Consider the following 27,966-nt stretch of genomic DNA (forward strand, 5'->3'; position numbering starts at 1 on the left):
TGTCAATTCGCCTATCAGAAGCTTCTAAAGCCATGGCATCATTTTCTGGAATTTTCTAAGCTGTTTGAAGGCCCCTCACAGTCAACTTAGTGTATGTAAACTTCTGACACACTGGAATTGTGATACAATGAATTATAAGTGAAATAATCTGTCTGTAAACAATTGTTGGAAAAAGAGTGGTTGAAAAACGAGTTTTAATGACTCCAACCTAAGTGTATGTAAAATTCCGACTTCAACTATATATAAAAAATATATATATTTTATATATATATTTACAAAAACATATATGGGGGATAAGAAATTATGCAGACAATTACATTGATGGAAACCACAATCTATCTCCAATATGAAAGCTGATCTACCCCTGAAATAAAAATAGGCATATGTTATCGTGTCTCAATGTAATTACATCTCTTTTTGTGCTTAGATGTCGTCAATTTGCAGTGTAAATTTTTTTCGAATTATGGTCCGGCCCCCCCTCCATCCGCTCCGACAAAAACAAATCTGAATCTAGTTGCCTACCCCGTACTAGAGTGTGCAGCTTTTCCTTTTCTTTTAGCCCATGTCATGTACAGTATACTCATGCGGACCCCTGCATTTAAACATTGTGTGATCTAATGCACAAATGGCCACTTGGTTGAGTACATACAATATGAGCCAATGTAAAAACTTCTACATACAGTACATATGACCTGATGTATCATGGGCAGCTATATGACCCAATAACTAACATGTGCACAATGTATAAATCGTGTTCTACAGAGCTCTGGTCCCCTGCTCTGAGACATGGTGCAATCTGGGAGTGGCAGTAGAGAGGGCCGAGCTATCTGCTGCCTCCAGCTCTATGGACATGAAGATGCTGTTTGTTTCTATGGGTCTGGGTTATCTGACAGTTTTAGAGGTCTCTAATTAAAATGGGCCTGGCAGGGGAGGGCACTTAATGTCACCTCCTATAATGCAGTCTCTGGGGACCAGCCGGTGACAGTGAGGAGGCACAACACTTGTCAGTTTGCTCTTTGAGTGTCAGGCCCTCCACTCTCCACCCTTACAGCTACTTAAGGCCAATATCTCATTAGCCAGAGAAAAACAGATTCCCTCAGAAACAGAATGAGTTGGATTTTAACCTATGCAGCTGCTTCATTGAGTTTGGTGTCTGTGTGAATAATACTAAGAGAAGGTACTTACAAGTCCACTCCTATTCAGAATCCCAGTGCTTTCTTTATTTAACCAGGTAAGTTGACTTAGAACACATTCACAGCAACAACCTGGGGCATAGTTACAGAGGAGAGGAGACAAATGCACCAATTGTAAGCTGGGGATGATTAGGTGAGCATGATGGTCAGATTGGGAATTTAGCCAGGACACGAGGGTTAACACCCCTACTCGTACAATAAGTGCCATGGGACCTTTAGTGACCACATAGAGTCAAGACACCTGTTTAACACCCCCCCTACACAGAGCAATGTCCCCAATCACTGCCCTGGGGCATTGGGATATATATTTTAGACCAGATGAAAGGGTGCCTCCTACTGGCCCTCCAACACAACCTCAAGCAGCATCTGGTCTCACATCCAGGGACCAACCAGGGCAAAGCCTGCTTTGCTTCAGAAGCAAGCCAGCAGTGGGATGCAGGGTGGTATGCTGCTGGTGCTCACTGAGTGAAGACTTCTCATAGTCATAGAGAGTTCCACAGCAGATTCAGTTGAAAAAGACTTTGACGAAAATGAGAGTGAGAGACAGAAGAATGATACTGGGCCCAGCCAGGTGCTGAGCAGTGATAACATGTTCTGCTGCAGTGCGGTGTGAGGCCTGAGTGAAGAGGGCCCTCAGCATCCTGTTCAGGTTCACACAGTCAGACAGGAGCCGAACAGGACAGAACCGCCTCAGTCTCCTCAGATTTTAAGACTCCCACAGGGCCTCCCTTCGTCCTCACCCCTCATCTCAGCTGCCACAGCAGCTGATTGATAACCCTCCCCTCCTGTGGCCTTTAGCACCCACTCCTTCAGCCGCTGCACAACGGCCCTCTCCCTCCCTCTCTCCTCTCCTTCCCCGGAGGAATATTTATCAGTGAGGAGGCAAGTGGCCAGTCTACCTTTCCTTTTAAACACCCTCGTCCTCCTTCAAACTTTTCACTCTGCGACAAATAACATTATGTTAAGGTAATTTGTGAGCAGTGCTTGAGCTGGGGGAAAGTGCTGAGATGTCGCAAGGTGTGCAGCAATCCATCAGCCTCAGTCAGGTCCTGAGCAGCCAGCAGGCAGAAGGGCGTTCCCCCACTGCAGGCTGGGTTGGGAGCTGTGCTGCAGGCCACACTCACTGGGAGGCCCCTGAGCCTATTACTCTCTACCTGGGGGGTCCAACCACTACTTTATACACATTTGGACCAATCGTTTGGATCATAACTCATATAGTACTGGCACATTAGGCCATTTCAAAACTGAATACCAACAGGCTCAAAGACAGTTTCTATGTACAAGCCATCAGACTGCTGAACACATGAACTGGACTGACCACCTGCTCTGATTCACCACACCTCACCACACCTCACGCACACACACATATACAGTTGAAGTCAGAAGTTTACATCTTCGGCTTGCAAGCCTCCCCCTTTTTCCTCCAAACATAATGATGGTCATTATGGCCAAACAGTTCTATTTTTGTTTCATCAGACCAGAGGACATTCCTCCAAAAAGTACGATCTTCATCCCGAGTGGCTTCTTCCTTGCTGAGCGGCCTTTCAGGTTATGTCGATATAGGACTCGTTTTACTGTAGATATAGATACTTTTGTACCTGTTTCCTCCAGCATCTTCACAAGGTCCTTCGCTGTTGTTCTGGGATTGATTTGCACTTTTCGCACCAAAGTACGTTTATCTCTAAGAGACAGAACGCGTCTCCTTCCTGAGCGGTATGACGGTTGCGTGGTCCCATGGTGTTTATACTTGCGTACTATTGTTTGTACAGATGAACGTGGTACCTTCAGGCGTTTGGAAAATGCTCCCAAGGATGAACCAGACTTGTGGAGGTCTACAATTTTTTTCTGAGGTCTTGGCTGATTTCTTTTGATTTTCCCATGATGTCAAGCAAAGAGGCACTGAGTTTGAAGGTAGGCCTTGAAATACATCCACAGGTATACTTCCAATTGACTCAAATGATGTCAATTAGCCTATCAGAAGCTTCTAAAGCCATGACATAATTTTCTGGAATTGTCCTAGCTGTAAAGGCACAACTTAGTGTATGTAAACTTCTGACCCACTGGAATTGTTATACAGAGAATTATAAGTGAAATAATCTGCCTGTAAACAATTGTTGGAAAAATTACTTGTGTCATGCACAAAGTAGATGTCCTAACCGACTTGCCAAAACTATAGTTTGTTAACAAGAAATTTGTGGAGTGGTTGAAAAACGAGTTTTAATGACTCCAACTGTACATTCATGCTACACACACAACACAACTGCTGCTCCCAGACTCTGCCACCCAATCCCCCCTCCCCAATTAATGTATAAATATTGGACTATAAATTGTTCCTTCCTGTATTATACGTATGCTAAAAAATATATTATATTCTACTGAGCCATTTATTTTATGTTCGTATCCTTATCTTGTATTATTTCTTATTGTTGTTGCATTGCCAGGAAGGAACCTGCAAGTAAGCATTTCTTTGGACAATGTATACCATGCGTATCCCATACATGAGGCTAATAAAACTTGAATGTTTAAAACCCTTTCTGTAACTTTCTTCTTGTGTCTGCCCACCCCTCCCAAAAAATAGCAGCTTCTTTATTTGAGAGTGGTGGCGTGTCAGGTCACAGTTAATCAAGGTTTATGGTTTATTTTAACATAATGTCACAAGGCTGACACTTCACAGCTTTCGCCGACTGACAGGAACTTCTACATCCCAAGTCTTAGAAGACTGATAAGACTGAAATTGTAATACTTATCTGGCACAAAGGGATTGGTGTGGATGGTGATGGTGGCGGTAGTGTTGGTCGAGAATGGAATAATTTATCATTAATTATTCACAGTCACAGGGGAGATGTCATCTTCACACAAAACTCCCAACTTTGTAGCCCTCTTAAAACCGAGAAAAGGACAAAGATAAACTCACGCAGGCTCTTTCAAAAGCAAGCGCTTGCCAATTCTTATTTGAAGTCCACTTTCTACTCAACTCGATTTGCAATGCATGTTTCACTTGCGGCACATTAACATTTAAATAAACAAGCCAGCTAAATGACCGCTGCTGAAACTTAAAAAGAGGAAATACAGCGTTTTTTCCTCACTCTCCCTTTCTACTCTACCCCTTCCTCATCATATGAGTTTGTGTTTAGCTGAGAAAACAGTTGATGTGCCAAGGAATATAAATATGAATGCATTTCCAATCTTTACTTAAAAGGTATACATCTAATCACTAACTGATGACAATTTATATGACTCAGAAAGTTAAGTAGACATTAAACGGGCTGTTCTGTTGAGAATTCCACCCACCCACCCACCCACACCCACACACACACACAGACACCAACAAAACTTTGATTTGATACAGTAACCAAAGTGCATTGAAAGAACCAAATAATATATTTTTTAATTGCAAAAATGACACAAAATGGACAGCAAGACCCTTGATTCTTGATGACATGGTTATACAACCAAACTACAGTACAATTACAATATCAGTCAGCCTAACCTCGCCCAGTGTGCTCATACCTCTCCACTAGGTTTTCCAAAGTCAAGACAGCCTGTGAGAGCCATCTTGCTGTCAGAGTGCCACTGCAGTGATATCTAAATATGTACACAGAGAATGACTGCCTCAGACAAATGGCTAAACAATCAGGGTAGGGGCGTCAAATCTGCTGTTCTCGATTTAGGAACAATGCATTATTTACAGTGCCATTATTCCTCTGGATTTGAGACGAGGCTTCAGTCTTAATTTCACTGTAATCAAAGTCAATGAATATTTAATCAGCATTGCTTCCAGAAACCTAGTAATGCTATTAATATAAAGCATCACAGCTCACTACAGACCTTTTCAAAGGACACAGGGATTCTGTTCGTGTATAGGCTTCTGATGTACACATGCATACAGTACTGATGATCTGTAGGCCTACTAGGGCTATGGAATTTCTCTTGGTTGATTGCTTTGATTTCTTTACAGATTACTTCCTTACTCAATTCAAGTTAGATGTTGTTCTTGTATCATAAGTCCTCCTATCAGTGTCTTGTGTCAATGTTATAGCCCCTTAGTTATTGCACTGAACAAAAATATAAACGCAACATGTAAAGTGTTGGTGCCATGTTTCATGAGCTGAAATAAAAGATCCCAGAAATGTGTGATGTAAACTCAGCAAAAAAAGAAACGTTCCTTTTTCAGGACCCTGTCTTTCAAAGATAATTCATACAAATCCAAATAACTTCACAGATCTTCATTGTAAAGGGTTTAAACACTGTTTCCCATGCTTGTTCAATGAACCATAAACTATTAATGAACATGCACCGGTGGAACGATCGTTAAGACACAAACAGCTTACAGACGGTAGGCAATTAAGGTCACAGTTATGAAAACTTAGGACACTAAAGAGGCCTTTCTACTGACTCTGAAAAACAACAAAAGAAAGATTCCCAGGGTCCCTACTCATTTGCGTGAACGTGCCTTAGGCATGCTGCAAGGAAGCATGAGGACTGCAGATGTGGCCAGGGCAATAAATTGCAATGTCCATCCTGTGAGACGCCTAACACAGCGCTACAGGGAGACAGGAAGGACAGCTGATCGTCCTTGCAGTGGCAGACCACGTGTAACAACACCTGCACAGGATCGGTACATCCGAACATCACACCTGCGGGACAGGTACAGGATGTCAACAACAATTGCCCGGGTTACACCACCAATGCACAATCCCTCCATCAGTGCTCAGACTGTCCGCAATAGGTTGAGAGAGGCTGGACTGAGGGCTTGCAGGCCTGTTGTAAGGCAGGTCCTCACCAGACATCACCGGCAACAACGTCGCCTATGGGCACAAATCCACCGTCGCTGGACCAGACAGGACTGGCAGAAAGTGCTCTTCACTGACGAGTCACAGTTTTGTCTCACCAGGGGTGATGGTCAGATTCGTGTTTATCGTCGAAGGAATGAGCGTTACACCGAAGCCTGTACTCTGGAGCGGGATCGATTTGGAGATGGAGGGTCCGTCATGGTCTGGGGCGGTGTGTCACAGCATCATCGGACTGAGCTTGTTTTCATTGCAGGCAATCTCAACGCTGTGCGTTACAGCGAAGACATCCTCCTCCTCCATGTGGTACCCTTCCTGCAGGCTCATCCTGACATGACCCTCCAGTATGACAATGCCACCAGCCATACTGTTTGTTCTGAGGGTGATTTCCTGCAAGACAGGAATGTCAGTGTTCTGCCATAGCCAGCGAAGAGCCCGGATCTCAATCCCATTGAGCACGTCTGGGACCTGTTGGATCAGAGGGTGAAGGCTAGGGCCATTCCCCCCAGAAATGTCAGGGAACTTGCAGGTGCCTTGGTGGAAGAGTGGGGTAACATCTCACAGCAAGAACTGGCAAATCTGGTGCAATCCATGAGGAGGAGATGCACTGCAGTACTTAATGCAGCTGGTGGCCACAGCAGATACTGACTGTCACTTTTGATTTTGACGCCCCCTTTGTTCAGGGACACATTATTCAATTTCTGTCAGTCACATGTCTGTGGAACTTGTTCAGTTTATGTCTCAGTTGTTGAATCTTGTTACAGTTGAAGTCGGAAGTTTACATACACTTAGGTTGGCGTCATTAAAACTCGTTTTTCAACCACTCCACAAATTTCTTGTTAACAAACTATAGTTTTGCAAGTTGGTTAGGACATCTACTTTGTGCCTACTTTGTGCATGACACAAGTAATTATTCCAACAATTGTTTACAGACAGATTATTTCACTTATAATTCACTGTATCACAATTCCAGTGGGTCAGAAGTTTACATACACTAAATTGCCTGAACCTTTAAACAGCTTGGAAAATTCCAGAAAATTATTTCAGGGCTTTAGAAGCTTCTGATAGGCTAATTGACATCATTTGAGTAGATTGGAGGTGTACCTGTGGATGTATTTCAAGGCCTACCTTCAAACTCAGTGCATCTTTGCTTGACATCATGGGAAAATCAAAAGAAATCAGCCAAGACCTCAGAAAAAAAATTGTAGACCTCCACAAGTCTGGTTCATCCTTGGGAGCAATTTCCAAACACCTGAAGGTACCACGTTCATCTGTACAAACAATAGTACGAAAGTATAAATACCATGGGACACCAGCCGTCATACCACTCAGGAAGGATACGCGTTCTGTCTCCTAGAGATGAACGTACTTTGGTGCGAAAAGTGCAAATCAATCCCAGAACAACAGCAAAGGACCCTGTGAAGACGCTGGAGGAAACAGGTACAAAAGTATCCATATCCACAGTAAAATGAGTCCTATATCGACATAACCTGAAAGGTTACACCTGTTTACACATGTTAAGTTTGCTGAAAATAAATGCAGTTGACAGTGAGAGTACGTTTCTTTTTTGCTGAGTTTATCACTGGGCTCATCTCTATTAGTCTGCCTGCCTGGTTTTACAACTCCAGTCAAAGTTGCTGTCGGGCTCCCGAGTGGCACAGCGGTATAAGGCACTACATCTCAGAATTTCAGCATGCTTATAGGGAAGGACACTCAACAAGCACTGCACTTACACGAATGACCGATGATTGGCTGAGAGAAATTGATGCTAAAATAATTGTGGGGGCTGTCTTGTTAGACTTCAGTGCAGTTTTTGACATTGACATAGTTTGCTGCCGGAAAAACATATGTGTTATGGCTTTACACCACCTGCTATAATGTGGATAAAGAGTTACTTGTCTAACAGAACACAGAGGGTGTTCTTTAATGGAAGCCTCTCAAATATAATCCAGTTAGAATCAGGAATTCCCCAGGGTAGCTGTTTAGGCCCCTTGCATTCTTCAATTTTACTAACGACATGCCACTAACTTTGAGTAAAGCCAGAGTGTCTATGTATGTGGATGACTCAACACTATACACATCAGCTAATACAGCGACTGAAATGACTGCAACTCTCAACAAAGAGCTGCAGTTCGTTTCAGAGTGGGTGGCAAGGAATAAGTTAGCCCTAAATATTTCTAAAACTTAAAGCATTGTATTTGGGACAAAACACTCACTAAACCCTAAACCTCAACTAAATCTTGTAATAAATAATGTGGAAATTGAGCAAGTTGAGATGACTAAACTGCTTGGAGTAACCCCAGATTGTAAACTGTCATGGTCAAAACATATTGATGCAGTAGTAGCTGTCCTTTTGGTCTGATGAGTCCAAATTTGAGATTTTTGGTTCCAACCGCCATGTCTTTGTGAGACGCAGAGTAGGTGAACGGATGATCTCCGCATGTGTGGTTCCCACCCTGAAGCATGGAGGAGGTGTGATGGTGCATTGAAGGTGACACTGTCTGTGATTTATTTAGAGTTCAAGGCGCACTTAACCAGCATGGCTTCCACAGCATTCTGCAGCAATACTCCATCCGATCTGGTTTGCGCTTAGTGGGACTATCATTTGTTTTTCAACAGGACAATGACCCAACACACCTCCAGGCTGTATAAGGGCTATTTGACCAAGGAGAGTGATGGAGTGTTGCATCAGATGATCTGGCCTTCACAATCACCTGACCTCAACCCCATAGAATAGCCTTCATTTCGCAGAACAAGAATAGACTGACGAGTTTCAGAAGTTCTTTGTTTCTTGCCATTTTGAGCCTGTAACCGAAACCACAAATGCTGATGCTCCAGATACTCAACTAGTCTAAAGAAGGCCAGTTTTATTGCTTCTTAATCAGCACAGCAGTTTTCAGCTGTGCTAACATAATTGCAAAAGGGTTTTCTAATGATCAATTAGCCTTTTAAAATGATAAACTTGGATTAGCTAACACAACGTGCCATTGGAACACAGGAGTGATGGTTACTGATAATGGGCCTCTGTACGTCTATGTAGATATTCCATTAAAAATCAGCCATTTCCAGCTACAATAGTCATTTACAACATTAACAATGTCTACACTCTATTTCTGATCCATTTGATGTTATTTTAAAGGACAAAAAATGTGATTTTCTTTCAAAACAAGGACATTTTAAGTGACCCCAAACTTTTGAACGGTAGTGTATATCAACTTCCCATCAATGTATCATCAATTCAGCAGATATTCAGGCAGGCAGTAAGTGACCTCCATATGGCTGACACATTGTCTATCATTAGAGTCATTGTTGAGGCTGTCAGTGGGTTGTCATGAATATCTAGTCGGGGGAGCAGCCCAATATTCCCTTTGTCTCTCATGACAGAGGCGGGCAGATTTTATCTTATACAAATTGATTGCCCTTGAAATGTGACAAAATTGCTTAGCAAGTAACAAGCTATATTTACTGCATTATATAATATAATCATTCAAATTATATTACAACAATTAGTTAATTTCCATTATAAACACCATCCACAGAGAGAGAGAGAGAGAGAGAGAGAGAGAGAGAGAGAGAGAGAGAGAGAGAGAGAGAGAGAGAGAGAGAGAGAGAGAGAGAGAGAGTGAGAAATAGGGTGGGTGAGAGAGAGAGACTGATGGAGGGTGAGAGAGCGTTGATAGAGGACAGTAGAGAGGAGAATACACAGGCAGGAATATTAAACAGCTGTGGTGATTAGCATCGCGGCAGAGAGTGGCCCCGTGACAGTGACATTGGCCGTCAATGTCAGACCCTTTTGTGGAGTTTCACCACAATGTTCTTCATTTGTGCCATAATTAGCTTAAATGCTCCAAGAATGAAAAATTCATGATCACTTTGGATTTTTTAATTGAGGGAGCATTATGCATTAATCGAAGCCATTTTGAAGCCTTCTGCTCAAGAAAAAAAGAGTAATCCAAAGGTGTCTCAGCCACCTAACCCATTTCCTTTTAAATAAGGCCAATTTGTGAGAATGTGAGACTCCATGGACATATGGTCACGCACAGACGCCAAACCTCCTCAACATTTCATTCTAGTTTTTGTGTGTGTGTGTGTGTGCGCGCGTGCATGGGAGAGAGAGAGAAGCATAAGAGACTCATCTTTTTAGAACATCTCATTTTTACATCATTCTCTGTATTCAATATTACATGAGACACAAGAGACTGTGTCCATGGCGCTGTGGGAGGTCATAGTGTTAAGACTGACGTCCTCTCTGTTACCCTCTGGGGAGGAGAGGCTGACTAGAGGGCATCTCAGTCACACTGGCCCCCAAAGCAGAGCGTCTCCAGACACCTCTTCCATGGACATCAGGACCACCATGGATGGATTGGGGGGAGAGAGTGAGATATTTGAACCTGATTGCTTGATTGGCATGCTTAACCATGCAAATGATTTGATGACTTTGAAGACCAATGGCAGAATTCCTTATAATAATCTCAATGTCTGTTAACCCTGGAGTTGAAAAATAGAGCAGCACAAAAAGAAATGACTAAGAACAAAAAGCAAGCCCTTCGACAACATTACCTGGACCAAATCAATGTGCACGCATCAATATACCATAACCATAAAATAACATTTACTGTTGCAAGATTTCACTCAATGATTAGTCACTGTGATCTGGAAAGGTAATGTATACCTGTCAGTAAATACTATAAGTGAATACCAATCATCCACAATAGTACTTAGAGCTAAAACTCCTCTACTGTGCACTCATACAGATGATTTTGAGGGATTTTGATTATATTGGGGAAAAAACGTAACAAAGGCAACATATGGGGAAGTCTTTCACATGGAATCTTGAGCATTGAGTTTGAAACAACTGGATAGTTGAGATCAGAACCATAGGAGAAGGCGGCAGCTGTCTGTAGGTTCAGTAACAATATGGACACATGGGGTATGTACCTCACCAGGGCTGCAAATTGGACAAAAACAGATTCCTCTCCTAGAGGCTTTTTCAACAGTATGGCAGATGCATGACTACTTACGTCTATGTAGCCAGTAATAGTCTCCCATATGATACATAGTATTAACCGCTCTACTGACTCCACACGCAGAGACACTGCTGTGCTTCAAGACTGTCAAAAGACCACCAGTTTATTATGGAGTGGGTTCTTCACATGAGGAATTCTAAATAGATGCCTGCAGGACTATTTATCTCTACACACTCTCCATTACCTTCTGTCTCCATAACTCGTGTCTCCATAACTCGTGTCCCCCTCCGGCTAGAGCATTTGTCCCAGAATCGGCCCAATTAAGCCCACTCCCAGGTAAGGGATGAAATGTGAAGCGTCGGTAGGTGCTGACTGAAGTAGGCGGCCGGGGCCTAGCTATCTGACAGCACATCAAAGGGAGTCTGATGGACGTTAGCCTGGGAGCAGCAGCGCTGATTAAACCAGTCCGTGTCGGAGCTGACACCTCTCCAGACTCCCACCCGTCACCATTGGCAGCTCAAGCGCTGAGAGTGAAATAGTGTTCAGGGTCACCAAGGTTTTTAATGATGTGAAAGCAGGCATACATTTTGAGGTGCCACTCACCCCTCTGCTCTATAACACCCCCTCTCTCCTTCTCCAATTGTCTCAAAATAGCATGATTTAACCGCCAAAGCTAAGGATTCCAGTGGTCGCACACAGTGTGCTTAGAAATAATAGTTGACTCCTTCTGTCACTATTTTCACTAATAATGAATAAGGGATCCTTCAACTGGGTGGTCTAACTGAAAGGCAGCAGACAGGTCACACCAAACTGGCCAAACAGAATTAAACCATATAACTGAACTTCCCTCTATGAGGCCTGGTCTAAATAGAACAGTGGAGCTGATCACCGCTGCCAGGTTTCTATTCATACTCTCATTATCTTGAGAACTGCTGATGGTAGAATGAGACTCAGGCTTTCATAGCAAATGTCACATCAGCCTCTTCCTACTATTGGGAATGTTAATTTAGATATCCAAATAGGCAACGGTTTCTGAGAGGGAACAAAGGCCTAGCACAAATTGTTTTCAGATCCTGTTGATTATACTGCAGATATCATGTGATGTATTGGTCAAGACTGTGGCAATGGAGTATGTGGTCATATTTGTTCAAATGCAAGGTATAGTATGTAGACCTATTGTCACTGTTGTCTTAAACACAGGTTTTTAAAACCAACAGCAATATAAAGGGATTTAAATGAATACCCTACAATGTGTAATGTAAACAGTGTTTAAGATGAATGTCTCCAGTACTGCAGCGGTGACTAAAAGGACACAGTATACTGACACTTGGTTGCAGGAGGCAGAGCCCAGCCCTGGCTGTTCCTCCTAGGCCAATCCATCATTACTACACTGAATCATCTCATTGTCAATAACGGATGCAGCAATACATTACAGGCATGTGGCAACTGTTAGCGTTAATGACATTGAGCAGTCCCCTTGGGCAGAGAAAAAGCCTAGCTGCACAACACATTGCTTAGTAAGGCAATAATACATGGAATGCATTATGAGGCAAACAGAAAGGGCTTGCTCACAAGGAGTGCCATTTCACCACCATATTTAACAATATACAAAAGACTAATTCAATGCAAAACAGCCAAAAATCTGTCCCCCCACCACCACCCACAACATTGTAAAAGATTGAGATTCTCAATCGCTGTAATAATTGCTCGTTTAATATTACACTGGAGCTTTGACATTGTCATACATTCTAAACCCCTAGTATTGCCAGATTTCCTTGTTTTTGTGTGCCACTGCAGCATGTGGGCTGATATTAACTCCCCGTCTCCCCAATAAATCAGAGAGCCCCTGTCCGCTTATCTCTGGCTGACACCCAGATCAATCTGCCTTTTAATCCCCAGCCCACTCCGCCTCGTGTGAAACCAGCACATCAGACACAGCCCGCCAGCCTGTGTCCCAAATCCAAAGTCAAAGCTCCAGGAAGAGATGGGGAGCGAGGATTGATCTCAGCGATGATAGGAAAAGAATTCAGAGTGCATACAGAGCTTATGTGTGATCTACTGTAAAATGCCATAATGCTAATCTAAATACCAAACAAGGTGTCTAATTTGCGTATGCTACGCTCAGCAGAGCTGTGATGTATCACTGGGCTCATCTCTATTTGTCTGCCTGCGTGGTTTCACAACTCCAGTCAAAGTTGCTGTCAACAACAAAAGACTGACAATGTTAGACTATTTTCTGAGCTTGAGACTCGGGTAGGTTTGTTTTTAAGCGATTAACAGATTTTTGTTTTTTTCATAAACATACAGTAGGCCTACATTTATTTAACCTTTATTTAACCAGGCCAACAAGTTAGAGACAGAATGCTAAATAAAATGAAATCTTTAACTCTCTACTGCACACATTTAGGTTTTTCCAAGATATAGGCATTCTGATAATGCTGTATCATGAGGGTACTAAAACACCAAGGAAAATCTGATATTTTCAGAACATTTATTAAGTGAAACATAGTAGAAACAAGCACTCATTTCATAAGATAATACAAGTTGGGCATAAACTAGTATTTCACTGCCTCTCAAACCTGATTCTTGGGGCCCATTCTTCCTCGCTGTCACTGTCCTCACTATCAGAGGGTATGATCCTAACTGCTCAATTAGGCTCCTTTGGCCCATAGAATTTATGACCCTGTGTCCATTGCCTGTGAATGTCAGTGGATATGTTGGAATAAACATTGATCAAGGACATCATTTTACATCAAATTTGACATGATATTGTCCTGAAAAGTAGGCTAACTGCACAACTTTGTCCTGAAGCAACAACAAAAAAGTAACCTAACCGCACTTGACCTGACGTAATAATACTTTCGGTGTTCCTCAAGGTTCCGTTGTAGGACCACTATTGTTTTCACTATATATTTTACCTCTTGGGGATGTCATTCGAAAACATTGTTAACTTTCACTACTATGCGGATGACACACAGCTGTACATTTCAATGAAACATGGTGAAGCCCCAAAATTGCCCTCGCTGGAAGCCTGTGTTTCAGACATAAGGAAGTGGATGGCTGCAAACGTTCTACTTTTAAACTCGGAGAAAACAGAGATGCTTGTTCTAGGTCCCAAGAAACAAAGAGATCTTCTGTTGAATCTGACAATTAATCTTGATGGTTGTACAGTCGTCTCAAATAAAACTGTGAAGGACCTCGGCGTTACTCTGGACCCTGATCTCTCTTTTGACGAACATATCAAGACTGTTTCAAGGACAGCTTTTTTCCATCTACTTAACATTGCAAAAACCAGACATTTTCTGTCCAAAAATTATGCAGAAAAATTTATCCATGCTTTTGTCACTTCTATGTTAAACTACTGCAATGCTCTACTTTCCGGCTACCCGGATAAAGCACTAAATAAACTTCCGTTAGTGCTAAATACGGCTGCTAGAATCCTGACTAGAACCCAAAAATGTGATCATATTACTCCAGTGCTAGCCTCCCTCCACTGGCTTCCTGTTAAGGCAAGGGTTGATTTCAAGGTTTTACTGGTAACCTACAAAGCATTACATGGGCTTGCTCCTACCTATCTTTCCGATTTGGTCCTGCCGTACATACCTACACGTACGCTACGGTCACAAGACGCAGGCCTCCTAATTGTCCCTAGAATTTCTAAGCAAACAGCTGGAGGCAGGACTTTCTCCTATAGAACTCCATTTTTTATGGAATGGTCTGCTTACTCATGTGAGAGACGCAGACTCGATCTAAACCTTTTAGTCTTTATTGAAGACTCATCTCCTCAGTAGGTCCTATGATTGAGTGTAGTCTGGCCCAGGAGTGTGAAGGTGAACGGAAAGGCAGTGGAGCAACGAACCGCCCTTGCTGTCTCTGCCTGGCCGGTTCCCCTCACTCTACTGGGATTCTCTGCCTCTAACCCTATTACAGGGGTTGAGTCACTGGTTTACTGGTGCTCTTCCATGCCGTCCCTAGGAGGGTTGCGTCACTTGAGTCGGTTGAGTCACTGACGTGGTCTTCCTGTCTGGGTTGGTGCCCCCCCTTGGGTTGTGCCGTGGCGGAGATCTTTGTGGGCTATACTCGGCCTTGTCTCAGGATGGTAAGTTGGTGGTTGAAGATATCCCTCTAGTGGTGTGGGAGCTGTGCTTTGGCAAAGTGGGTGGGGTTATATCCTGCCTGTTTGGCCCTGTCCGGGGGTGTCATCGGATGGTGCCACAGTGTCTCCTGACCCCGCCTGTCTCAGCCTCCAGTATTTATGCTGCAGTAGTTTATGTGTCAGGGGGCTAGGGTCAGTTTGTTATATCTGGAGTATTTCTCCTGTCTTATCCAGTGTCCTGTGTGAATTTAAGTATGCTCTCTCTAATTCTCTCTTTCTTTCTCTAGGAGGACCTGAGCCCTAGGACCGTGCCTCAGGACTACCTGGCCTGATGACTCCTTGCTGTCCCCAGTCCACCTGACCGTGCTGCTGCTCCAGTTTCAACTGTTCTGCCTGCGGCTATGGAACCCTGACATGTTCACCGGACATGCTACCTGTTCCAGACCTGCTGTTTTCAACTCTCTAGAGACAGCAGGAGAGGTAGAGATACTCTTAATGATCGGCTATGAAAAGCCAACTGACATTTACTCCTGAGGTGCTGACCTGTTGCACCCTCGACAACTACTGTGATTATTATTATTTGACCATGCTGGTAATTTATGAACATTTGAACATCTTCGCCATGTTCTATTATAATCTCCACACGACACAGCCAGAAAAGGACTGGCCACCCCTCATAGCCTGGTTCCTCTCTAGGTTTCTTCCTAGGTTTTGGCCTTTCTAGGGAGTTATTCCTAGCCACCGTGCTTGTACATCTGCATTGCTTGCTGTTTGGGGTTTTAGTCTGGGTTTCTGTACAGCACTTTGAGATATCAGCTGATGTAAGAAGGGCTTTATAAATACATTTGATTTGAATACTTTTTTTTATATATATAGAAAAAGTATTTAACCAGGCAAGTCAGATAAGAACAAATTCTTGGCCAATTGTCCGCTGCATCGGGCTCCCAATTATGGCTGGTTGTGATACAGCCTGGATTTGAACCATGGTGTCTGTAGTGACGCTTCTAGCACTGAGATGCAGTGCCTTACACAGCTGCGCCACTCAGGAGCTGTTTGAAAAGACTGCCTGAAATTTCTCCTGTTTTGGTAAGATTAAGTTTTGGCTTGCCTGGTGTAATCACCAGGTGACAAATTAGTTAATAGACCAATAGAGTTACAGAACTCTCTTCCAATAACAGCTAGTTTTCAGTTTCCCCCTCCCCACTCAAACCATTCCCAAACAGTCCTAGCAAAAATCTTGCTTGAGAAAGAAGCAATTTGTTTCTTTTTGACCATTTTATTGGAAAACAATCACAGTAAGGTACTTAATTGTTACCCAGAAATTATTTGATCTTTGGATAAAAACAGCTGCATTGGACCTTTAAAAACAATCATATGGGGGGTGGGGGGGGTTGTGAGGAGCAAAAAGGTTTTCCAGTTGCCTGAGGGCAACGATGTGCAATGGAAAAAGAGCCATGAGTCAAATGTTCTGGTAGAATAAAAGTCAGGATTTATTTTGTTGATCTGTACATTGAACAGGTGTACCTGGACTGCATCAAACACAAAAAAATTATGCTAAGCGTCAAAATCGGTCGCATGGCAGAGGTGTGACCGATTTGCAAGGACATGTATATTTATAACATTTTCTTTCTGTATGACACCTTTTGGGGACAGTGACTGTGTGAGGGTCTCACTCCCTCCCTAGGACACACTGATGAGGCCACACCCCCCTCCCAAGAACAAATTCACAGATCTAGGCTCCGCACACCACCTTACACAAGAATATGTACGATCTCAAAAACTAGACTGTTCCTGAAACCTGTATCTCTGGCTCCAAGAAAAGAGGGATTTAAAAAGACCACGACTACAGCAGAGCCACAGATTGAGTACATATACACAGAGTACATATACTGTTCATAGATCTATGGTTCTGGTTCACAGTAATTGAGCATGTTCGGAGTTATTTATATATGTATATATATTTTTTATGAATTTGTTTGTTGGCTCCCCATTAGCTTTTGCAGAAGCTACTCTTCCTGGGGTCAGGAAGAGTAGCAAGAATGAAGAAGATCAACAAGAAGTGAAACAAAACTTGTGATTGATTGCGATTCCAATTTTCAGAGCTGAAATTGATGCATTTTTTGACATTCTTCAAATTATGTCACATATCAACAAGAGGTTGTCAGGACAGTTCACACCCATCTATAAAATATTTTTACAAGATAAAAAAAAAAAATAAGGGGTACATTTAATATTCTCTGAGATAAATTCACAATCCCATCCAAACCAATATTGAATTTCCAGCTAAATATTAGACACGGCTTAGAAATAACCTTGTACTGTAATTGCAATCTGTCTGTAGAAGTGTTGTCACAGCATTGACCTGTGGATAACCAAACATTTACTGAGGACCAAATCTCTCTCTTATAGAACTGCTCAGTCCAGTTAGAAAATGGTTTTAGCACAACTGCCAATGAAGCCAATATGCAACAAGCTAATAGCAGTATTTGGTTAAATGGTGATCTGAAGCAAGCCCAAATTGTCCAATTCCTAAGTATGCAGATACCTGCTAAAAGTATATTTTAAGATGAACTAGGAATTATGAAGTACTTGACTTAAAACACCAGAGTTGATTTTGCTACAACCAAAATGTATGATTTAAACAAGAAATTTGACCAGTCGTTGATTTTGGGATCACCAACCTGAATAAACAGCTTAATGAGAATAAAAACAGAAAAAATTTGCACCATTTGAGGTAAGAGACACAGATCAGTTAATCTGTTTGCTGGTAGCACCATCAACCAGTGAAAATCTCAGAAAGTGACATAAAACACCCATCAAAGTCACAGCATAGCAATGATTTGAAATATATATTTGGTGACAACTGGGCATCCCTTGACAGTAGCATCTTTAGTAAGCAGGTTATAAAACAGATTTCCCAATAATGATATCAACTGTGTAGTATTGAGGTTACGAGTTTACATATACATGTGGAAAGGAGTTACCAGTAAGGTATTTTCCTATAGTATTACAAATATATACATCACACACAGACACAAGAGTAGCAATGAGGTAGGGCGGTGATGCTAGATGAAGTATACCTGGCTAATGGATTGTAGAACTGAAAGCTACATGTAAAGATGAGCAAGAATACATTTTTTAAATGACAGAAAAAAAGAAAAAAAATCTAATTTAGTGTAAGCTTTACATTTTATCTGAGGTGAGTACATTGGGCCTCATGAATCAGACAGCCAGACCGAGAGTGCAGTAAGACATGCTGCCAGTCCATGACTCACTGCCATAGTGAGGATATGACAAATTAATCTTCTTTTTGTAAAACCTCATATCCACTGCATACCTAAGGAAGTGTTGTCACTACGTCTAGTGGCAGTGATAGTACTGTAGTAGGAACACTGGGCAGTTTGGAGGGTTAAACCTGGACTGGTCCTCAGCATCAGAGACATAACATCTTTTCATGAACGGGTCAGGTGACAATATATTCCAATATTCATCACTGTTTAACCACACACCCTGTTTTGGCATCAGAAAACAAATGAGTAAACAACAATAACATGTCACAGGAATTCGTCGCAGTACACACAGCAGCGCAGTTTCTCACACACAACCTAAAAGCTTTAAACGTATGCATTGTAATACATAGTGTGCATAAGGACCCGACAGGACCATGTTGATTACTACAGAAAAGATAGCAGGACATCTACATTAGGGAGAATAAAAAATAAAATAAAAATATATATATATATATATATATATATTCAGTCTCTGTGGTAACTTAGATAACTCTGGACTAAAAACTTGGCAAGGGCCGTTTTTGAGCAAGTTCAAACCCAGCCTATTTCCTCACCAGCTTTCCCCGCTACATCGTCAGCATTCAATACTTTGGCTTATTATTACCACTCATCCACAACAACACTTAATATATCCAGCACCGTTACACATTCAGTTAAGAGCACACAATCCATTCATAATGCACATCTCCATTGCCAAGGTCCTTGAATTTGTGAATCACATTAGATGAAATAGCACAGTACAGTCCTTGTTTGTTTGATATGTCAACCCACCCAATTCCCCATCCCCAGTCAGTTCCCATGCTATCTGTTTGTACTGAGCTGATGGAGTCTGCCATCCCTGTGGCTCAGAGCTGCCCTTCCCTGCTCTATAGCCATTCCAACACATTATCCTGTCTGGTAACACAGATGGATCCAATGTTTAACCACTAGCGATAGCTTGGCATCTAGTGCAGCCTGGGGTTCAGCGTGATTCTACTGTCAATAACAGCAAAGCTGCAACATGACATGGCGGGCCATAAAGGGACCAATGGCTGTGAGGGCTGAGTGACGCCAGGCCATGTATTGTATAGTAAATGGCCGTGCCCACCTTAACCATTAGCTGTTCAAACAGAGAGGGAGGGGCCGGTTATAAAACGTGGCTTTTTTCTTAACTACTCCTCCGGTGCGGAGGAGCCACAAAATACAGGGAATGCGCAATTTCTCAGATTTGAACATTTCTTTGAAAAAAATAACAGTGGACTGAAAAGGGCTGTAGATTATTTTTGGCAATCATTCAACCAGGATATCATTCCAGCAGAACTTCCAGTGTTCCCAGCGTCCCACTCCCTAGTCTACGTCTTAAACAATCACATCATTTAAATAATAGGGTCAATTCAAAGCACATAAAAATAACTGTCAAACATGGAAAATAGAAACAACAGGACAAGAGAGCAGCAGACAAGATTAGCTTAACATTTTGAACAACTATTATACAGTTCCTCTGTAGAATTATATTGTCTGGCTCAAAGGATGTTGCTTTAAAAACACAACATCTTTGTTTTACACATTAGTTTGAGGTCTAAAGCTTATTCCAATGTCTGTGGAGTGGCAGGTGGGAGGGAATAGGCTAACCCTGGGGAATATAAAGCAGTAAGTGCCAGAGGCATTGCTTACTAAGGACCACTCTTCACACTTATTCAGTTCATACAAATAACAAACCAGAACTCAAATATATAATACATTGATTGTTAGTTGTCTTTTTTCCATTTTGCAAACAATCCATTTCTTTGGAAATAGACAATCTGTCACAAGAGATTTAAAGTGCATTCAATGATTGATTTGCTAGTCTGACCAATCCTTAAAACAGGGGAAACTTAAGATATGTCAGAGTGTTGTGGTTTGTCTTGAGGTCACACGAGAGACACTTCATTTCTTTGAGTTGAGATGCTCCTGATATACATTTTCGATACAACATCAAGCTTAAAGCCAACAATGATTACAAAAATGACTAAAATGTAAATGTAACAAAAAGTAACAAAAGAATTGCAATGTCAATTAACAAACCAGACAAAGAAAAGACCCAAAAGGTATTTAACATGGTAACATGTAAGTCGGACTAATAACTGAAAATCCACGATTTGTGAAAAAAAATACTAGTTATATACACACTAAAATATCCCCACATATGGTAGCTTAACAAAAGGTTGACCGAATGGTAAGAACTATAAAGAAAAACCATAGACAGACACACAAACAAAAATAGAAAGTGATGAGACAAAAAGGCTTGACAGGCAGACCTGCAGGTGATTCACAGTTAGCCACATGGTCACAGTTGAGAATTCAATCTGCAGCATTTAATTCCAGATCGCAGACAGCCAGACAAGCCGTTTGGGGAAAAACAAAGAAGACATTTGAAAAGTTCTGATGGCATGTCATTGGAAGTTGTCACTATACCTTATTTCATTCCAAGTGGTGTGCCTCAAAGAAGAGGGCTGTGAGAGAGCAGGAAGTCTGCTTTATCCAGGCCCACAGGGATCAAGACTAACACTGACCGCTGCAGACAGCTTTACCTACAGCCACACACAGTATCTGGCAACTTTTCACATTCAGACACCAAAGTGCAGTTTAAAGCTATATCAGCTTTATTTTACAATCACAGTTTACTAGAAATCTTGAGGACACAGTCCCCAATAACTGCCATATCCTAAGGCCTTTCTCCAAAACAGTTTAATGACCTGCAGAACAGTTTGAATAAAGATAACATCTACAACAATGACATTTACAGTTGAAGTCTGAAGTTTACATACACTTAGGTTGGAGTCATTAAAACTCATTTTTCAACCACTCCACAATTTTCTTGTTAACAAACTATCTACTTTGCACATGGCACAAGTGATTTTTCCAACAATTGTTTACAGACAAGATAATTTCACTTATAATTCCTTGTATCACAATTCCAGAAGTTTAAATACACTAAGTTGACTGTGCCTTTAAACAGCTTGGAAAGTTCCAGAATATGATGTCATGGCTTTAGAAGCTTCTGACATCATTTGAGACATCATGATGGCTAATTGACATCCTTTGAGTTGATTTGAGGTGGATTTCAAGGCCTACCTCCAAACTCAGTGCCTCTTTGCTTGACATCATGGGAAAATCAAAAGAAATCAGCCAAGACCTCAGAAAAAGAATTACAGACCTCCACAAGTCTGGTTTATCCTGGGGAGCAATTTCCAAAAGCCTGAAGGTACCACGTTCATCTGTACAAACAATAGTATGCAAGTATAAACACCATGGGACCACGCAGCCGTAATACCGCTCAGGAAGGTGTCTCCTAGAGATGAAAGTACTTTGGTGCGAAAATTGCAAATCAATCCCAAAACAACAGCAAAGGACCTTGTGAAGATGCTGGTTGAAACGGGTACAAAAGTATCTATATCCACAGTAAAACAGGTACTATATCGACATAACCTGAAAGGCCGCTCAGCAAGGAAGAAGGCACTGCTCCAAAACCACCATAAAAAAGCCAGACTATGGTTTGCAACTGCACATTGGGACAAAGATCGTACTTTTTGGAGAAATATCCTCTGGTCTGATGAAACAAAAATAGAACTGTTTGGCATAATGACCATCGTTATGTTTGGAGGAAAAAGGGGGAGGCTTGCAAGCTGAAGAACACCCTCCCAACCGTGAAGCACGGGGGTTGCAGCAGCATGTTGTGGTGGTGCTTTGTTGCAAGAGGGGACTGGTGCACTTCACAAAATAGATGGCATCATGAGGAAGGAAAATTATTTGGATATATTGGAGCAACATCAGTCAGGAAGTTAACTTCTCTAGGGTAGGGGGCAGCATTCGGAAATTTGGATGAAAAGCATGCCCAAATTAAACTGCCAGCTACTCATCCCCAGAAGATAAGATATGCATATTATTAGTAGATTTGGATAGAAAACACTCTGAAGTTTCTAAAACTGTTTGAATCATGCCTGTGAGTATAACAGAACTTATTTAGCAGGCGAAACCCCGAGGACAGACAATTCAGATTTTTTTTTTGAGGTCACTCTCTTTTCAATGAGTTTTCATTGGGAAACCAGATTTGGGACACCACAAGGGACATGCTTGCAGTTCCTACCGCTTCCACTGGATGTCAACAGTCTTGAGAAATTGGTTGAGGTTATTCCTTTGTGTAATGAAGAAGTACAGCCATCTTGAACGAGAGTCACTCGACGTGTCCTGCTTGTTAGAGGCGCGAGACAAGAAAGCATGCTACAGTTGGTTTTAATCCTGTATTGAACACAGATCATCCGTTCTTCAATTTTATTGATTATTAACGTTAAAAAATACCTAAAGTTGTATTACAAAAGTAGTTTGAAATTTTTGGGCAAAGTTTACAGGTAACCTTTGAGATATTTTGTAGTGACGTTTGAGCAAGTTGGAACCGGTGTTTTTCTGGATCAAACGCGCCAAATAAATGGACATTTTGTGTATATTTCGACAGAATTAATCGAACAAAAGGACCATTTGTGATGTTTATGGGACATATTGGAGTGCCAACAACAGAAGCTCGTCAAAGGTAAGGCATGAATTATATTTTTATTTCTGCGTTTTGTGTCGCGCCTGCAGGGTTGAAATATACTTATCTCTTTTTGTTTACAATGGTGCTATCATCAGATAATAGCATCGTTTGCTTTCGCCGAAAAGCCTATTTGAATTCTGACATGTTGGCTGGATTCACAACCAGTGTAGCTTTAATTTGGTATCTTTCATGTGTGATTTAATGAAAGTTAGATTTTTATAGTAATTAATTTGAATTTGGCGCTCTGCATTTTCTCAGGCTTTTTGCCAAGTGAGACAGTAGCGTCCCACCTAAACTCAGATCATCAAGCTCGAGACCCTGGGTCTCGACCCTGCCCTGTGCAACTGGGTCCTGGACTTCCAGACGGGCCGCCCCCAGGTGGTGAGGGTAGGTAACAACATCTCCACCCCGCTGATCCTCAACACTGGGGCCCCACAAGGGTGCATTCTGAGCCCTCTCCTGTACTCCCTGTTCACCCACGACTGCGTGGCCATGCACGCCTCCAACTCAATCATCAAGTTTGCGGATGACACTACAGTGGTAGGCTTGATTACCAACAACGACGAGACGGCCTACAGGGAGGAGGTGAGGGCCCTCGGAGTGTGGTGTCAGGAAAATAACCTCACACTCAACGTCAACAAAACAAAGGAGATGATTGTGGACTTCAGGAAACAGCAGAGGGAGCACCCCCCTATCCACATCGACGGGTCAGTAGTGGAGAAGGTGGAAAGTTTTAAGTTCCTCGGTGTACACATCACGGACAAACTGAATTGGTCCACCCACACAGACAGCGTTGTGAAGAAGGCGCAGCCTCAGGAGGCTGAAGAAATTTGGCTTTTCACCAAAAGCACTCACAAACTTCTACAGATGCACAATCGAGAGCATCCTGTCGGGCTGTATCACCGCCTGGTACGGCAACTGCTCCGCCCACAACCGGAAGGCTCTCCAGAGGGTAGTGAGGTCTGCACAACGCCTCACCGGGGGAAAACTACCTGCCTTCCAGGACACCTACACCACCCGATGTCACAGGAAGGCCATAAAGATCATCAAGGACAACAACCACCCGAGCCACTGCCTGTTCACCCCGCTATCATCCAGAAGGCGAGGTCAGTACAGGTGCATCAAAGCAGGGACCGAGAGACTGAAAAACAGCTTCTATCTCAAGGCCATCAGACTGTTAAACAGCCACCACTAACATTTAGTGGCCGCTGCCAACATACTGACTCAACTCCAGCCACTTTAATAATGGGAATTGATGGAAATTATGTAAAAATGTATCACTAACCACTTTAAACAATGCCACTTAATATAATGTTTACATACCCTACATTACTCATCTCATATGTATATGTATATACTGTACTCTATATCATCTACTGCATCTTGCCATCTTTATGTAATACATGTATCACTAGCCACTTTAAACTATGCCACTTTTATGTTTACATACCCTACATTACTCATCTCATATGTATATACTGTCCTCGATACCATCTACTGCATCTTGCCTATGCCGTTCTGTACCATCACTCATTCATATATCTTTATGTACATATTCTTTATCCCTTTACACGTGTGTGTATAAGGTAGTAGTTGTGGAATTGTTAGGTTAGATTACTTGTTGGTTATTACTGCATTGTCGGAACTAGAAGCACAAGCATTTCGCTACACTCGCATTAACATCTGCTAACCATGTGTATGTGACAAATAAATTTGATTTGATTTGTATATTTGAGGAATTTTAATTATGGGATTTCTGTGGTTTTGAATTTGGCACCCTGCAATTTCACTGGCTGTTGTCGAGGCGTCCCACTGGTACCAGAGAGGTGAAGAACAATTTCTTATTTTCAAATGACAGCCTAGGAACAGGGGGTTAACTGCCTTGTTCAGGGGCAGAACGACAGATGTATACCTTGTCAGCTCCGGGATTCGATCTTGCAACCTTTCGGTTACTAGTCCAACGCTCTAACCACTAGGCTACCTGCCGCCCCAGTTGTGGCAAAACGGCTTAAGAACAACAAAGTCAAGGTATTGGAGTGGCCATCACAAGCCCTGACCCCAATCCCATAGAAAATTTGTGGGCAGAACTGAAAAAGCGTGGGCGAGCAAGGAGGCCTACAAACCTGACTCAGTTACACCAGCTCTGTCAGGAGGAACGGGCCAAAATTCCCCCAACTTATTGTGAGAAGCTTGTGGAAGGCTACCCGAAACGTTTGACGCAAGTTAAACAATTTAAAGGCAATGCTACCAAATACCTAATTGAGTGTATGTAAACTTCTGACCCACTTGGAATGTGATGAAAGAAATAAAAGCTGAAATAAATCATTCTCTACTATTATTCTGACATATCACATTCTTAAAATAAAGTGGTGATCCTAACTGACCTAAGACAGGGAATTTTTACTATGATTAAATGTCAGGAATTGTGATAATCTGAGTTTAAATGTATTTGGCTAAGGTGTATGTAAACGTCCGACTTCAACTGTATGTAAAATCAAATCTTAAATTGGATCGCTCAAGTAGGATAGATAAATACTGTAAACCAAGTATCTAGAAAATAACATACTGTATCTTCTCAAGACCGTTGCCAGTCTGATGTGGACAAGCACCGCACTGAAACAATGATAAACCTCTGAACCAAACTCTTAATGTTCATTGGTGCTCTATACTATGGAAATCCATATTTCCATGGAAAATACACAGCAATAATCTCTAGGGCAACAGAATATCTGTGCAATGTGGCCTCGATCAATTAAGACCTTGTTGTAAAAGTGCATCTTTACATCCTCCCCACAACACATTAAGTACCAATAGCACACACAGAGACCTCATCACTAAGGCCTTCATCATGGCTAACCTTTCCACCAAACACACGAACATGATTATTCCAAAATATCTTCTTACAAACAGAATACTTATTTTTCAAGGGAAATCACTGAGAATATTAGGACTCAATGTCATGTTCTGACACAGAACATTTGGTTTGAGCGCGACTGCATTCTCTAACAACCAGATTGCTTTAAGAATCTCTCCACACAAAAACATCTCTAAAACCCAGGTCCACCCAGCCAAATCAAACTTTGTCACATGCGCCGAATAGAACATGTAGACCTTACCGTGAAATGCCTACTTACAAGCCCTTAACCAACAGTGCAGTTCAAGAAAGTCCTACTTAAAGCTTGTAAAAAATACTCACACCAGTTCATATGACTCATACCAAAGTGCTCAACCACTCGTGGCATTGACTGGCAGGTAAAGCTGTCTTACAGCTGATGGATTGTTTAGGGCCTTGGGCCCTCACTGAAAACCTTTAGTGCTGGCACACATGATCCTACCCACCAGAAAATGAGAGGTACAGTATGGCGACAACTTTACGACACTACATGCCATCATAGGTAAAATTCTCCTTCTTGACAGTTTGTCTAATGAGCAGCTTCGATTCCCGCCTCTCCTCGTTCTTGATGGATTTGTTGATATCCATAATTTTTTCACAAATGTATTTGTTCACTTTGGCCAATCTTTGTGTGATCTCTGCGCCGTCTGCTGTTTCCTGAGACACTCTGTCATACAGACACTCTGGAAAAAAGGAAATAAGAGTGCATTATTCATCCCCAAAAATGAAGCGATATTCCAAACTTTGAGTTGCAAACAGTACCTAAAACATCTGATAGCAGGCCTACACAGTTCTACCTCTGACTATTTTCAGCTTGCTTGGGGAGAGCGGGGGCTTGGGAAGGGCATCTTTCTTCTTTTTGGTGGCCACGCCAGTGACACTCCTGTTCTTGAGGGTCTCAGTGCCCCAGATCATGACGGCCAGGTTCTTGGTGAACTTGGAGTCTCCCTGTGTCCGCTGTAGCTGGTGCCACTTCTCTTCCTGCACCCAGATGCCCCCACCCAGGTGCACCTGCAGCAACACAGCACAGATATGTAGTGAGGGTCACCTACACCCAGACCTGTGACCACACTGGACTATAACCAACAGCAGCAAAGCAACCCATCCCACAACTATTCAGCCCAAATTAGAAATCAAAGAGCCATGTTTCAGCAGCTACATTAATAAGTAAGAGGCAATAGTTTCCAGCGTGGATGACTTGCAATGAGTATTTATACTGGCATAGAACCACAGAGACAGGCCTGCCCTGAGTTAAAGGTGAGCGAATGCAGAGAGCGCCATGTGTGCCGTCCTGCCTTTATCACTGAGAAGTCTTTAGGCTGGCATCCAAAGGCTTTTCCCTTTGCAGCTAATGTGCTTTAGGCCCCTTGCCAGCAGACAAGCTTTTCACTGCTCTTAACTTAGAGGAGCCCTTTCTCTTTTTTCTTTCTAGGGCTACCTGTCAGTCACTTCAATTCCTCTGGTAGAAATAATTAATAGCGGGCAATGTGTGAGAGTTCTAATTTGCTTTTGTTCTTCACGCTTGAACTGAGAGGCTCTTTGCTTGTAACACAAATTCCCCCCCTGTCATGTGAAGCAGGCAGAATTACTACGTGTATAGCCCTGCAACCACTATCAGGGCAATAAACAGTACTGATGTCTAAGCTATACGGACAATCATCTCAGCCTTGTTTACCCTCAAGGATAGGTGAACGCTTGTGCAATGCAAGTTCCCAAGTTCATGTGTAAGGGAAAATAGAATGCTTCCACCCCATCAAAGCAACCACAGCGCGGAAGAACGAAAGGAGGTGAGACCAGGGTCGGTGACACTCACCTTACCATCATTACAAGTGTAGACTGTTCTTGGGGAGGGGGAGTGGCTGGAGCTGGTATTGGCCTCTTCTCTGCACACTTCCTGTGGCTCAATGACGGGCTCCACCACCTCCGCTTTGATTGTCTGAGTGCCATTGTCATGCATAGGCTCTGTATGAGGTGCAAAATCAAAAGTAATGTTGAGATGCATATCTCTAGGCACATTGTAGTGTTGTTAGTCTCTCAGGTGACAACAAGCCTAGAACACTGACAAAGGCCTTGACTCATCCACAACAGCATGTGGTTAGGGAGTTGTAGTCTTAGCTTTGGACCGGCGCCTGCAGCAAGGCTTCACTGTGCCTCGAGACTGTGGGTCTATTTTAACCCAGTAAGCTGG

The 27,966-nt window shown here is 42.4% G+C and overlaps 1 protein-coding gene across 7 annotated transcripts in view; it reads right to left on the reverse strand.

Moving 5' to 3' along the window:
• LOC139541152 (cytosolic carboxypeptidase 6-like) overlaps positions 1-27,966 on the reverse strand; it is a 422,006-nt gene that overhangs the window by 84,712 nt on the left and 309,328 nt on the right. For 3 of the 7 annotated variants that reach the window (XM_071345452.1, XM_071345451.1, XM_071345455.1), the window contains 3 exons: positions 27,592-27,740; positions 26,576-26,789; positions 16,513-26,461 (listed from right to left, as the gene is read on the reverse strand). The exons of the other annotated variants lie outside the window; for them this stretch is intronic. In XM_071345452.1, coding sequence (XP_071201553.1) covers positions 26,265-26,461; positions 26,576-26,789; positions 27,592-27,740 — 560 coding nt within the window. In that variant the 3' untranslated portion in view covers positions 16,513-26,264. Of the gene's footprint in view, positions 1-16,512; positions 26,462-26,575; positions 26,790-27,591; positions 27,741-27,966 lie in introns of those variants that run through there. 7 annotated transcript variants of the gene reach the window in all.

The sequence above is a fragment of the Salvelinus alpinus genome, chromosome 16 (genome assembly GCF_045679555.1).
Source record: "Salvelinus alpinus chromosome 16, SLU_Salpinus.1, whole genome shotgun sequence".
Taxonomy (NCBI): Eukaryota; Metazoa; Chordata; class Actinopteri; order Salmoniformes; family Salmonidae; genus Salvelinus; species Salvelinus alpinus.